The sequence below is a fragment of the Macrotis lagotis genome, chromosome X, assembly GCF_037893015.1.
Source record: "Macrotis lagotis isolate mMagLag1 chromosome X, bilby.v1.9.chrom.fasta, whole genome shotgun sequence".
In the NCBI taxonomy this organism is placed as follows: Eukaryota; Metazoa; Chordata; class Mammalia; order Peramelemorphia; family Peramelidae; genus Macrotis; species Macrotis lagotis.
Window position 1 is genome coordinate 139,871,970 of NC_133666.1, and position 15,066 is coordinate 139,887,035.

A 15,066-nucleotide genomic window follows, 5' to 3' on the forward strand; every position below is an offset into this window, starting at 1 on the left:
AACAAAGGTCAGCATTTTCAGTTATAGAAATTCTAAATAACAATTATGTCCTTATGCTAATTATGCAAAGAAGAGAAGTAACTAGAAAACAATATTGTGAAATTTCTTGTGACAGCAAAGCAGCTCGTCCTAAATCCCTTGAGAAATTGAAAAAGGGAGATTCTCACTTACAGAAACAGGAGAGTCAGGAAAAGAACAAGGACTGTCCAAGTTCCAATATTTAAGCTTGGGATGATGTTCATTATCATTTTAGTCAGTTATTTATTCCCTTCTCTTTTCTTCTTCTATGCTTGTGCCTTAGTGGTGTTGTAATTCCCTGATGAATTCTGAAAGGAATATAAAAGCTGCAAAACAAGGGATGAAGTTAATAGGATAGCCAATGAAAATTTGAACAACTGGGGAAGTTTAATGAAGTCTCAGAGTTTGTCTTTATTGATCTATTACTCAGAAGCAAAATCATAGAATCTTGCAATGATCAGTTTTCAGAAAACAATAATTAGCTTTAGCCATTTTAAATATATAATGGTAATGAAGAAACATCTTCAATCCTTATCAGAAATAGTGATGGTAAAACCAGAGTGGAGTTAAAATTTTATGGAGGTCTAAAGTACAAATAAAATAATCAGCAACCATTTATTAAATGCCTAGATTTTACACACACTGAACTTATTCCTTGGCACACAAAATTCTGTGCAATTAATAACTATAAAAGTACTGAGAAATTATGAGTCACAGAACCCTGAAAAAAAGAGATCTGCTCAAATTCATTAGGCAGTAATGTGAATGCAAGATCTAACAACTATGAATTTTATGATCATGGAAAATTTGCTTTAAATCACAGGCTCTAACATTTTTCATCAAAAGAATGAGATTCTGAGATTTCAAAGATGTCTTCAAGCTCAGATGTATCATTTTTAGCTTTAACTATATCATCTGAGAAATGGAAAGAAATTACATTTATGATACATTCTTCACAGGTTTCTTGTTTCCCTCAAAACAATTAATGTTGACAAAGTGATTTGCAAATTTTAAACTCTATAATAATTGTTAGCTATTACTAAGAAAGCCCTATGCTAATGAGGTAGTATCATACATATCATTAGCATGAAAAATCCTGAAGTATTTGAAGGAGGAAATATTCATCATATTCTCTCTAATCATCCTCAAAGAAAAACCACCTAGGGGAATTTTGTCTCAATAGCATATGTGTCTGTATAGAAGCACAACAACTTGACCAAACCATAGATGCCTAAAGATTAGAGTCTTCATACCATGACAATAAGGTGCTATTAACCATTAGCTTCCAACTGCTGATAGGGAAAAAAAGGAACCTGGTCATCCTCTTCCCTAAATAACATAATCATGTCATTTCAGAGGTGAAGGGGACCTTAAAGGTCATCCTACTGCAATGGATATGAACAAACAAAACATTTTTCCTGGATGAAGCCAAGCAAGTGCTCATCCAGTCTTTCTTGTATAAATGACTCTTAAATATTTAGTCAAGAGTGATTAAAATAGCTTTCATTAAGACATCTTAACAAAAAAAGCTAATCTCTCCCTTAAGGGGAGAGGCGCCCTGAATTGCAGAAATGCTGGGTTTTACCTGCACTTTGCAAGTCCTTCCCCTTTAAACCAATCATTGGCTGGAGTCACAATCTAATTGATAAATTTGCTCCCATACATTCCCACCCCCCCCCACCCCCGCAGCTGCCCTGCTCATTATACTAATGAAAAAAAAAAAAACAGCTGCCTTGAGCAGGTGCAAAAGACAGTAACACAGACTCTCATGCAACTCCTGAGAAGTTATTTCTTTATTCACCTTTCCCTTTGTCTAACTCTCCTTCCTGTAAACAGGTTGGCATATCTTGGGTTTCCATAAAGACCAGACATCCTGGCTTCTGTAATGTATTACCCTCACAGACATCTGTGAGACTCTGGCATACCCTTTCTCTCCTTGTGAAAGCAAAACAATTGATTCTTTGCCACAATTTCCCCCTTATTGTTTTTCTTATCAATTTTGCTTTCCGTACCTTCCTAGTAATTCCTCCTTCAAATCATAATCCTTGTTAGTGACATGACTAACGACCTTTTCTAACAAGGTCTTATTTCCTCATTATCAGGCATGGATCTTCCTATTTTCTAGTTTTGTAAGGGAGCATGTGCCAACTTTCTGACATCTCTGCTTATTTCTTTTACTACTTTTTTATTGTCATTTATCTTTAGGCAACAACTTGATATATTCAATTGACCACAAATTCATACTTCTTTAATCAACAGATTGTCTAATGCAACTTTATGTTGACTAACTCTCTCTCTTGTTTGCATGGCTTAGTCAGCCAGGAAGTTCAGGGCCCTAGTTGCCCGATTGGTAACTGTTTCCCCTACAGCTTAGAATTTTATCAGGATGTAAATTGGGGCTATAACCCTAACTTTTATCCTGTACCGAGGTAGTAGACCCATAAATTTGGATAACAGCTCCCTGACCAACCCTTGGCAGATGGGTATGCAGTGGTCCCCCAAATCCAATAATGTCCCTTTAGTGCTGACTTATATTCTAGGAATAGAGGTTCCCAGTTTGCTACAAATGGATAATAATGCTCATCTTTACTTCCAAGGGGCCCTCCTTGATAAGCCATATAATCATACACTTCCAAAGAAAACTGTTCCACCTCCCACTATCAAGTCTTTATACAAATATCTTTAGATAGATCTCCCTGGCTCCAAAATTCATCAGAATAAATGCTGAATTTGTGCCATTAGATCAACCTCAGGAATAGCTAACATATCTAATGATGTTCATTAATGATTTTTCTTGGAAAAAGCCATCTCAAGCTTGGATATATCATTTTTGCAAGTCCACATAATCAGTTTTCCTTAATGAATCTTCTAGTTTATGCACTATTACAAGGGATCCAGGTACCATCATTGCATCTCACATGAGTCTGTGTAAATTGTTCAGTGCACAGACCTTCACTATGTCCCAGGAAAATATTCTGTGCAAACTGGTATAGAAAATAGTCAACCTGAATTGACTCAGTCATATGCCACTGGTGTTTCTTTCCTCTGAACCAGAATCCTGTGCCATAGTGCAACTGTTCAGGAACTAAGAATCTAGGCTGTACTCAGGGGAGAATGGCACCCAGGGCCAGTTCTACAACTGCTGAGGACTGCCACAACAAAGACTGGGAAATGACTTCTGTCATAATACCCTATTCTCTAATATTCTCAGATATAGGACTCTCCCTAGATGGGATATACAGTAGGATGTAATCATGCTACTGAATAATTTCGACCTCCTTTTCTCTCAATGGAGTGCATCTTCACCTTGCCTGTCCCCTTCCTTTCTGTCAAAACATTCATCCCTTGGTTGGTATCTTATCTATAAGGAGAGGGGCATAACAGAGGGAACACTTACAGAATCTAGGGGAAGTTACAGGTATCAAAAGAGGCAGATCCCCTGACTAAACAATGTACACATAGGAAAGAGATGGTGGAAATAAATTGATCCAGTGTCTCTCCCTCTCTCTTCTCTTCTCCCCTGGGTTCATCTGATGTCCTCTGTATCTTCTGAATCTTTACCAAAAGGTCCTTTCCATATCAGGTTACTTGTTGACACTGTCTCTTCTGGTAAAGAAGCTGTTTAACATTTTATTCAAGCCAAAACACATGTTTACATAACAAGACAATAAGATTCTGGAGATTATTACAATTCATATTTTGCCTTACTCACCATCATATTGTCATACATACTTCACTTTTACATAATTAACTTCCATAAGTGTTTCACTCTATGAGTGTACTAAATGAGAATTAGCACATAAAGTTAGGTTTGTAACATATACATTTAGTAATCATCTCAGTACAAAGTTTACCCAGCATAGATCTCTTTTTTTTTTTTTTAGATTTTTCAAGGCAATGGGGTTAAGTGGCTTGCCCAAGGCCACACGGCTAGGTAATTATTAAGTTAAGTGTCTGAGGTAGGATTTGAACCCAGGTATTCCTGACTCCATGGCCGGTGCTCTATCCACTGTGCCACCTAGCCACCCCTAGCATAGATCTTTTTTTTAGTTTTGTTTTTTTTTTTTGCAAGGCAAATGGGGTTAAGTGGCTTGCCCAAGGCCACACAGCTAGGTAATTAGTAAGTGTCTGAGACCAGATTTGAACCTAGGTACTCCTGACTCCAGGGCCAGTGCTTTATCCATTGTGCCACCTAGCTGCCCCTTATCATAGATCTTAAAAGAAAAACGGTCTTAACTTTTTGCTCTCATTATAATAATGAATCACATATCATTAACAAAATGATTTTTCTTCCCAAAATATTCCCAAATATACCAAAGGTTTTCTTTTCCTGATGTACTTATCTGACTCACATTCCTTTCCTTAAACTACACCTTGAAACTGTAATTATCCTAAAAACTTCCCATTCTTCTTAATTAAATATCCCCTCTAACATAAAAATTAAGGAATCTGAATTCCTATCTAAACATATAACTGATAGCAGGATCTACAACTGCTATATCATGATGATATATCAAATTCACCTTGGCCATAAATCCCTCCTTCTAGTCACACATCTAACCTATCTGGCAATTAAATCAAATTGACCTAAAACTTCATTATCTAGTTTGCTTAAAATAGCTTACTATAAAGATCCAGGGCACCAACGTAAATTTCCTTAATAGATATAATATTTGAATGTCTTTGTCCAGGAAAAGGTCATGTGGGTAGTGAAATGTCTTAGGTCAGATTTATTCTATCAGGTGGGACATTATTCAAATGTCACATTTGGGAAAATCAAGTCAAAAGGGTCCAACTTCAGGTCACAGTAGGAAGCCACTGCTTCAATTGTTTATCCCTGTCTTCTGAAATCTTCAGCCCATTGGCTTCTTCAGTTCCAATGCATTGACCCAATAACACTTCCTTTTTACTGACCATCTTGACATTAGACATAAAAAGAGAAAATATATTCTAAAAGTCTCATGATCTTAAATAGTAATTTTAGGGCAGCTAGGTGGCACAGTAGATAGAGCACCAACCCTGGAGTCAAGAGGACCTGAGTTCAAATCTGACTTCATATACTTCAGACACCTAGATGTGTGACCTTGGGGAAGTCACTTAACCCCATTGCCTTAAATAAAACAGTAATTTTATCTAATTAGAACATCAAGGGAGTCCAATTCATTCCTAATTATAATCTTAATGGGGTCCCAATTAATGAATTCCCTATATTAAGCTCTGAATACCCTTCCTGGGTCCTTGCTAAAACCAAGAATTCTATTTCTGGTTCTACATGCCTCATCTCCTACCTCAAACTTGAGGCCTGTGCTCTTCAGACCCACTTCCCTTTGTCTGAAATCATATCTGTTCCATCTCTATATAAAGATGATATATCAGATTCGACCTGGTTAAAGATCCCTCTTTCTATCCAGTAGTAATATACAATAACTAAATACCTCCTTTGGCCAGGAGATCACCTATCATATTTTAAATTCTCACATTGCATTCAGCTCAATATTGTCACAGAAAAATCTCAAATTATCACTATTATTTTGTCTTTCTCGTATTCCAAAAAAATTGCTTTCACTTCAAAACAGCCACAGTTTTGGATATATAACCACAATAATACAAATTTACACACATAGGTGTATATATATATGAAACTGGAAATTTTCTATATTTAAACTTGTTTAACTACTAGCCATGCTTAACATACAAATCATTGCTTTCAGAGCTCTTTCAAACCATTTGAATCACAGGACTTTAATTCTCTAGCATGTGTTATTAATTCCAATGCAACAAAACAGTAGTAAGAATACCACATGAATCACTAGATTGTACAACACAATCCTTCCATTATCACATTAAGCATTAAACCACAGATCTATCCCAGAAGGGGTCATAATTCTTAATACTATCACCCCTTCAAAGAGATCACATGTTAATTCCAGGCTTTAACATTACAAGATGTAACCAAATAACTGTAAATATAATCTCTCATCAGTTACAAAAGGATATCACATAAAAAAAAGGATATCACACCCTCAGCAGAAAACATCCCTCAGTCCAATATACTTTCCAGTTTCCTGTTTCTCTGTCTGCAGTTTACATGAGCGAAGAAATCTGCAATTTTGACTTCTTCAAAATCATTGCCAGAGCAGAGGCATTCATTAAACGTTATTTCCTTTCAATAAAGACGTCTCCCAGCCCCTAGTATTTATATTTCCTTCCTTTCCCTACCCACATGCCACCTTACCTGTAGCTGGGTCTCTTTTCCTTTAAGGTTATGGACTTGAAATCTCCTGCCCCGACCCCTTCTCTCCACAAGTGGGGCACTCCTCCAGCTAAAATCACATTTAGAGTTAGAGTAGAAATCTTCCCTTCTACAACTTCTCAATCTTAATCATTTCTCTTAAAAGTTCTTTCCTAAACTCTCTCTGAACCACAGCTTTCTCTTTAAGATCCTCCCCCTCTCTCCAGATCCATACACCAGCTGCTACTGCTGGTTCAGTGCCGGTGGGGCCAAGTGCAGGGAGGGAGACGCCCTAAAGAAGGACTTCCTCCTCCCCCTACCAAAACTCCTTGGCTGTACTCCCAGTTTTCTCCACAGGTCCCCAGGATTGGGACACACACACACACACACACACACACACACACACACACACAGACGCAAACAATAGCACAATAATTCTGGCTTCCTGCCTACCTGCTTCTGACCAAGAGACTCACTGGTCTCCTGCTGGCAACATTCCCCATGGTAGGCTTTAACTTTTGGGGAAATTCCTGGAGAGGGAACCAAAATCCTCCTCCCCATTTCTCCTCTGATCCCCTGGCCTCTCATCTGGATCTCAGCCCCATACAAGGATTTCTTAGCCAGGTAAATGTAGTTCTGGCCAACCCCTTACCACTGTTTTACTCCCAATATTTCAATCACTTGACGCCAAACCCAGATCAGTCCTCCCAAGAATCTCTGGACCTTCCTATTAGCTATCCCAGATTCAAGAAAATTGAGAAATGGCCAGAATCCTATCCAAATCTTAGCTCCTGATCATTAACACAAATTTTTACTTTTATTAATCAACAATAGTACCCTGGTCCATAACAGGGAATATAATAAAATAGCAGTGAAAATAATTCAGTCTATAAAATTTGAACTTACTCTCTCACAACACACTATATGTCAATGAGAAGAGGAGATATTTCTCGAAATTATACCTGGATATCTACATATTGCAACACATATGGATAAAGTACATGTGCGAAGGGATCAGAATAGAGGGAATGTATATGAACAAGAGAAATATTTTGGTAAAGGGGCCATCACTCCAGAAATGCTAGGTCTTAAATGCACTTTGAAAGTCCTTCCCCTTTGTGCCAATCATTGGTTGGGGTCACAATCTAATTGATACATTTTCCCCCATATCTTTTCCCCACCCTGCTCATTATACTGAGAAAGAACAGCTACCTCCTTGAGCAGGTGCATTCAGTCCTTGAAAAGTTATTTCTTTATTCATCCTTCCCTTTGTCTAAATCTCCTTCCTATAACGTTGACCTCTCTTGGAGTTCCACAAAAACCAGACATTCTGGCTTTTGTAATGTTTTATTTTCACGGACATCTCTGAGACTCTGGCAATACCCTTTCTCACACTTGTGAAAGCAAAACACTTGATTCTTTACCATATTGTTGAATTGTTTCCATTGGATCTGACACTCTGTGACCCCATTTGTGACTTTCTTGGCAAAGATACGCAAGTGGTTTACAATTTTCTTCTGTAGCACATTTTACAAATGAGGAATTAAGAAAAACAAGGTGAAGTGATTTGACCAAGGTCACAAAGCTAATAAGGGTCCAAAGCTGGATTTGAATTTAAATCCATCTTACTCTAGGATTGGTACTCTATCTATCCATCACCCAGCATTTCTCCAAAGAAGGTCAAAGCTCTACACCATGAAGCAACTCAATTCTAATTTGGGGTAATTTTAATCCTAAGGAATTTTCCACTCCTTTGAAACCAATATCTCTCTCCCTGCACTTTCTGTGATTGGTATTAGTTCTGTTCTCTACAGTAATAGAACTCTAATCCCTCTATTTCATTTAAATAGTCATATTTATTGATATACACTTTACTAAAATTAGCCACAATGAGCTTTTTCCCCCCTTTATTGGTTGAGAAATCATCTTTTTTTATTAATTTCTGGTAGTTCATTTAGTTTTCTTTTTCTTGTTAAAATCCGGTGAGTTAACTGATTTAACAATACAATTTCTAACTTTACATGTTAATTTAATTTTTTAACTTTTAAAAATGTTAATGATACATTTGATTTTTAGAATTTTGATTTTCAGGTTTAACTGGTTTTTTAAATATCTTATAGTTTTTACTGATAAATCTTATTCTTACAGAACCCCAGGATCCCAACTATCCCTACATTTAACAACTACCAAAAGACATCCCATAATGTCAAATAATATTTTTAGAGTGAAAAGAAATTTCATACAACTGATTGATATTTTTAAAAAGTCCACATACATGTGCAATATGTAACATCTATGAACCTGACACTTTTACTAAGGTGCAGTTTGAGAGTGCCTTCTATATCTCTTCAAATATTTGATCTTGGGGCAGCTAGGTGGCACAGTGAATATAGCACAGGGCCTGGAATCAGGAATGCCTGAGTTCAAATCCTTTTTCAGACATTTAATAATGGCCTAGCTGTGTGACCTTGGGCAAGTCACTTAATCCCATTTCCTTAAATAAAAATAAAAAAAATTGATCTTTATACTGTTTGTAACAGCTACTTTTGATTTTTCAGTGTCATTTTTATTATTTAATTGTGGTTAGTGTGTATATTGTTTTCTTCATTCTACTTACTTTATATCAGTTCATATAGGAAAAACTACGATTATATTTCATAAGTCTGGACCGTGTTTCTGAAGTTAGATTCCATGATTTTGGTAAGATTTTAGAAAGATTTTGAGTGATAGTTCATTCTCATTATTTCCTTCAGGTTTGGTAATTACAGTATAAAAATTATTTTGATTTTTATGAATTTATTTTGTAAACTATTACTTTAATGCAGCCAGAATCTCAATTACTTTTCTGGCTGATGCTTTGGGATTATCTAAGTAATCTAAGTAATAATGGAATTTGATAATGGTATTTCCATTTCATATTATCTTTTTCAATGTCTTAAAATATGTTCACCTTTTCTTATACTTATTAATGAAATTTTTAAAATTAATTTAAAGCACATTTGCTTTAATCATCTAATTTTAGGAAAATTTTACTATCTCTCCCTCAAATAATGTGTACACTTGACTTCATATATATGGATGCAAAAATATGAAAAAAATGACCTTTCAATGCATATATACTTTAGGTTTGTTATTTTAACAAATGAGTTATGCACATGGTCAAAGACTTCTTTATCTATTGATGCAAATTTCTTTTAAAAAATAAAGCTTACTTTCTTAATTGCTAATTCCTTTTTTAATGTATTTGCTTTTATTTTTACTTTTCAACAATCTTTTTTATAAATTTTGAATTCCAAATTTTTCCAAGACAGTAAGCAATTTGATACAGGTCATACATGTACAATCATGTTAAACATTTCCACATTAGTCATGTTGTGAGAGAAAGAAAAAAGAAGAAAAGGGAAAAAAGTGAAAATAGTATTCTTCAATCTGCATTCAGACTCAGTTCTTTCTCTGGACATGGCAAGCCTATTCTACCATGTATCTTTTGGAATTGTCTGGAATCATATAGCTGAGAAGAGTTGAGTCAATCGTAGTTCATTATCACACAATGTTGCTATTACTTTATACAGTGTTCTCCTGATTCTACTCACTCTACTCAACATCAACTCATGTAACTCTTTGTGTTTTTTTAATATTTTTTTAATTTGCTTAAAGCAATGGAGTTAAGTGAGTTGCCCAAGGTCACACAGTAAGGCAATTATTACATATCTGAGTTCAGATTTGAATTTAGGTACTCATGACTCCAGGGCTGGTGCTCTATCTACTGCACCACCTGGTTGCTCCTATGGGTTGTTTTTTAATCCACCTGTCCATCATTTCTTAATACATTGTTGTATTCCGTTGCATTCATTTATCACAACTTGTTCCCTGGTTCTCTACAATGATGGACAGTCCCTTAAAGTACAATTCTTTGCCATCAATAGCTAATATCTTAATTCCTAATTATCATTTTGATCCTGAATATCCAGTTTTTTCTTTCTCTTGACTTCTTTTCCCGTGAGATGAAATTCCTGTCTGTGAATGAATTCTTTATTTCTTTTTTTAAAATAAAGATTTTATTTATTTTGAGTTTTACAATTTTTCCCCCAATCGTACTTCCCTCCCCACACCCCCACAGAAGGAAATTAGTCAGTCTTTACATTGTTTCCATGGCATACACTGATCCAAATTGAGTGTGATGAAAGAGAAATCATATCATTAAGGAAGAAACATAAAGTATAAGAGATAGCAAGATCGAACAGTAAGCTATCAAGTTTTTTTTTCTCTAAATTTAAGGTAATAGTCCTTGGTCTTTGTTCAAACTCAAGTTATTTCTCTGGACACAGATAGTATTCTCCATTGCAACAGCCCCAAATTGTCCCTGACTGTTGCACTGATAGAATGAGTGAATCCATCAAGGTTGATCATCGCCCCCATGTTGCTGTTAGGGTGTACAGTGTTTTTTTGGTTCTGCTCATCTCACTCAGCATCAGTTCAGGCAATTCCCTACAGGCTTCCCTAAATTCCAGTCCCTCATGGTTTCTAATAGAACAATAGTGTTCCATAACATACATATACTTCAGTTTGCTAAGCCATTCCCCAATTGAAGGACATTTCCTTGATTTCCAATTCTTTTCCACCACAAATAGGTTGCTATGAATATTTTTGTACAAGTCATGTTTTTACCCTTTTTCATCATCTCTTCAGGGTATAGACCCAGTAGTGGTATTGCTACATCAAAGGGTATGCACATTTTTGTTGCCCTTTGGGCATAATTCCAAATTACTCTCCAGAAAACTTGGATCCTTTCACAGCTCCACCAATGTATTGGTGTCCCAGATTTCCCACAACCCTTCCAATAATGATCATTATCCTTTCTGGTCATATTGGCCAGTCTGAGAGGTATGAGGTGGTACCTCAGAGAAGCTTTAATTCGCATTTCTCTAATAAGTAATGATTTAGGTCAATTTTTCATATGACTATGGATTATTTTGATCTTCTTATCTGTAACTTGCCTTTGCACATCCTTTGAACCTTTGTCAATTGGGGAATGGCTTTTTAAAACAAATAATATGATTCAGTTCTCTGTATATTTGAGAAATGAGTCCTTTGTCAGAATCATTAGTTGTAAAGATTGTTTCCCAGTTTACTACATTTCTTTTGATCTTGGTTAAAGTGGTTTTTGTCTATGTAAAAGTTTTTTAATTTAATGTAATGGAAATCATCTAATTTGTTTTTAGTGGTGTTCTCCACTTCCTTAGTTCTCTGCCTTCCTTAGTCATAAACTGCTTCCCTTTCCATAGATCTGACAGGCAAACTAGTCCTCGATATTCAAATTTGCTTTTATTATAGTTTTTATGTCTAAATCTTGTATCCATTTAGATCTTATCTTGGCATAGGGTGGGGCTAATCTAAGTTTCTTCCATACTAACTTTCAATTTTCGCAGCAAGTTTTTCAGTGAGAGAGTTTGTATCCCAATAGCTGGACAGTTTTGATGACTGATGCTTTATGATATAAATTTAGATCAGGTTGGACTAAGCCCCCCTTCTTTTGCACTTTTTTTTATTGAATCCCTGAAAATTCTTGAGTTTTTATTTCTCCATATAAATTTAATTACAACTTTTTCTAACTCATTAAAGTAATTTTTTGGAATTTTTATTGGTATGTCACTAAACAGGTAGTTTGGCTTTGGAAGAATTGTCATTTATATTATATTATTTCTACCTATCCATGAACAGTTGATGTTTGCCCAGTTATTTAAATCTGATCTAATTTGTGAGAGAAGTGTTTTGTAATTGTTATCAAAAAGTTTCTGAGTTTGCCTTGGCAAATAGACTCCCAGGTATTTTATATTATCTGAGATTACTCTGAATGGCAGTTCTCTTTCTAGCTCTTCCTGCTGTATCTTGCTAGTCATATATAGAAAAGTTGAGGATTTATGAGTTTATTTTTTATCCTACAACTTTGCTAAAATTGCTAATTGTTTCCAGTAGTTTTTTGTTGATTTCTTGGGATTCTCTAGGTATATCATTTCTGCATTCCTAAAGTTGATCATTAGGTTTTTATGCCCTAGTACATGTTTGATTTTTGTATAAGTGCCATGTACTACAGAGAAAAAGTTATGTACCTTTCTATACCCATTCAATTTCCTCTATAAGTCTATCATATCTAGTTTTTCTAAACATCTATCGACTTAGCATCTTTCTTGTTTATTTTATGATTTGATTTATCTAGATCTGAGAGTGGGATATTGAGGTCTACCACTAGTAGAGTTTTGCTGTCTTTATCTTCCTGTAGAACTTTCAGCTTGTCCTCTAAAATTTTGGATGTTATCCCATTAGGTGTATATCTTTTAGGAGGATATAGTTTTCTTCTTTATCTCTTTTAATCCTATCTATTTTTGCAGCTGCTTTGAGATAAGGATTGCTACACCTGCTTTTTTTTCACTTCAGATGAAGCAAAATATATTTTGCTCCAACCTTTTACCTTTACACTATATGTATCTCTCTGCTTCTAATGACTTTCTTGAAAGCAGCATAATGTAGGTTTATAGTTTATAATCCGCTATGCTATTCACTTACACTTTAAGGGAGAGTTCATCCCATTCACATTCAAAGTTATAATTACTAACTCTTTATTGACCTCCATGCTATCTTCCCTCTATTTGTATTGTTCCCCTTCCCCCCTTATCCATATTCCCCAGCATTTTGTTTCTGAATATCACCCCTTCTGTATGTTTGTCCCCCTATATCCACCCCTCCCCTTTCTTTACCCTTTCCCTTTTTCCCATTTCCCTTCCCTTCCTTCTGTTAGTTCCCCTCTTTTCACCCCCTCCCTTTCTCCACCCCTCCCTTTCCCCTTTAATACTTGAAGGGTTAGATGCTTTTTAAGTTGATTGAGTATTTGTGTAAGTTAACTTTAAGACAAGTCTGATAAGTAGAAAATTCAGGTTTTTTCCTCATCTCCTCCCTTCTTCCTCTCTTTTATCATAGGTTCTTTTGTACCTCTTAATGTAATGAGATTTATCCCATTCAATACCCTCCCTCCTCCTATCTCCTTCCTGTCCCCCTTTTTAAGGAGGTAGTGTTTTTAAATCATTCTATCTGAGCCTCAGAAAATTCTGAGTATCCATCACATCCAGTTAAATAGATTCTAGTTAACAGAGTTAAAGTTCTTGAAAGTTATTAGAGTCTTTCTCCCAAGTAGGGTCATAGCCAGTTTCATCCCATTGGATGGCAGTCTCATGAATAAGTCATGAGTCTCCATCACTTCTGCCTAGGTATATTCTCTCTGATGGAGTTACAATTCTCAATAGTTATGAGAATTTTTTCCCAATTCTGTGATATAGCCAGTTTAAACTTATTGGATAGCAGTTTTTTTTCTTTCCTCTTTTTTTTAACCATTTCATGTATCTCTTGAACCTCCTCTTTGATTTTTGGACATCTTCCATTTTGTTAAATGTCCATCTTTTCCCCTGGAAAAGAAGGCTCTGCTTTGCAGGATAGTGGATTCTTGGCTGTATTCCAGCTCCCTTGCTCTTTAGAATATCTCGTTCCAGGCCCTTCGATTCCTTAATGTTGATGCTGCCAGGTCCTGTGTAATCCTTACTGTGGCTCCCTGGTATTTAAATTGGTTCTTTCTGGCTGCTTGAAGGATTTTCTCCTTTATCTGATAGTTCTAGAATTTGGCCACAACATTCCTTGGTGTTTTCATTTTAGGATTTCTTTCTGGAGGGGATCGATGTATTCTTTCAATAACTACATTGTCCTCCGGTTCCATGGTATCAGGGCAATTTTCCATCACTAGATCCTGTAATATTAACTCCAGGCTTTTTTTCCTCTTCAATGTTTTCAGGAAGTCTGATAATTTTCAGGTTGCCCCTCCTTGATCTGTTCTTGAGTTCAGTGGTTTTGCTGATGAGGTATTTTACATTTTCTTCTATTTTTTTCTTTTTTTTTTGGTTTTGTTTAACAAGCTCTTGCTTTCTCATGAAGTCATTAATTTCCACAGACACCATTCTTTTTTTTAGGGAGGAGTTTTCTTCATTTGCCTTTTGCAACTCCTTTTCCATTTGGTCAAATCTATTTTTGAAAGAGCTTTCCATTTGACCAATTGAGGTTTTGAGAGAATTATTTTCTTTTTGCACTTGCCCAATTGAGGATATAAGAGAATTATTCTCATTTTGTATTTGTTCATTTGAGGATCTGAGAGAATTATTCTCATTTTGTATTTGTCCAATCGTATTTTCCAATGATTTGTTTTTGTGTTGCAATGTGTTAATTTTCTCTTGGGTTTCTTTTCCCAAATTTTCCAAATGATTTTTAAACTCCTTTTTTTCTCCAAGGAAGCCTTTCTGTGTTGGAGACCAGATCATATTCTCATCAGAGGTTCTAGGTCTCTCTAATTTATGGACTTTTCCTTCCAAGAATTTTTCTATGGATCCACCTTTTAGCTGACCTTTCTTCATTTTGTTAACATCTTGAGTTGTGGAGGGGCTGGTTCACAGAAGTTTGATGTTATGATCCCTAGAGTTTTTGCTCACTGAGTCCCGTACCTCCAGCTGGCCAGTAGGGAGGTCCTGATTGCTTTCTCTGGAGTGTCTGTGACCTTGATTGACACCTACTCCCTTAGACTGGAGGGAGTGGTTGAAGCTATTAAATACTTTTGTTTTCAAACAATAGTGGGCTTTACCCTGGGGTGAGGTCACCTCTCTTCCTATTGTCAGCTAGGCTGGTTCTTCTGCTCATATACATGTGCCTGGTGCAGAAGTGTTCTGTAAATATGTTTGTTCTGGGAAGAGACCTCAGCTACAATGGTGGCATGGACTCAGAGT

General features: G+C 35.9%; 1 protein-coding gene across 3 annotated transcripts in view; it reads right to left on the reverse strand.

Moving 5' to 3' along the window:
- Nucleotides 1-6,531, reverse strand: part of LOC141502391 (cytochrome P450 3A24-like) — a 46,336-nt gene extending 39,805 nt beyond the window's left edge. The window contains exons 1-3 of one of the 3 annotated variants that reach the window (XM_074207111.1): nucleotides 6,254-6,531; nucleotides 3,416-3,624; nucleotides 172-344 (exon numbers count right to left, since the gene is read on the reverse strand). In XM_074207111.1, the coding sequence (XP_074063212.1) occupies nucleotides 172-248 (77 nt within the window). In that variant the 5' untranslated portion in view covers nucleotides 249-344; nucleotides 3,416-3,624; nucleotides 6,254-6,531. Of the gene's footprint in view, nucleotides 1-171; nucleotides 345-3,415; nucleotides 3,637-6,253 lie in introns of all 3 variants that reach the window. The other 2 variants (XM_074207110.1, XM_074207109.1) reach the window with 2 other exon arrangements.
- Nucleotides 6,532-15,066: the final 8,535 nt, after the last annotated feature.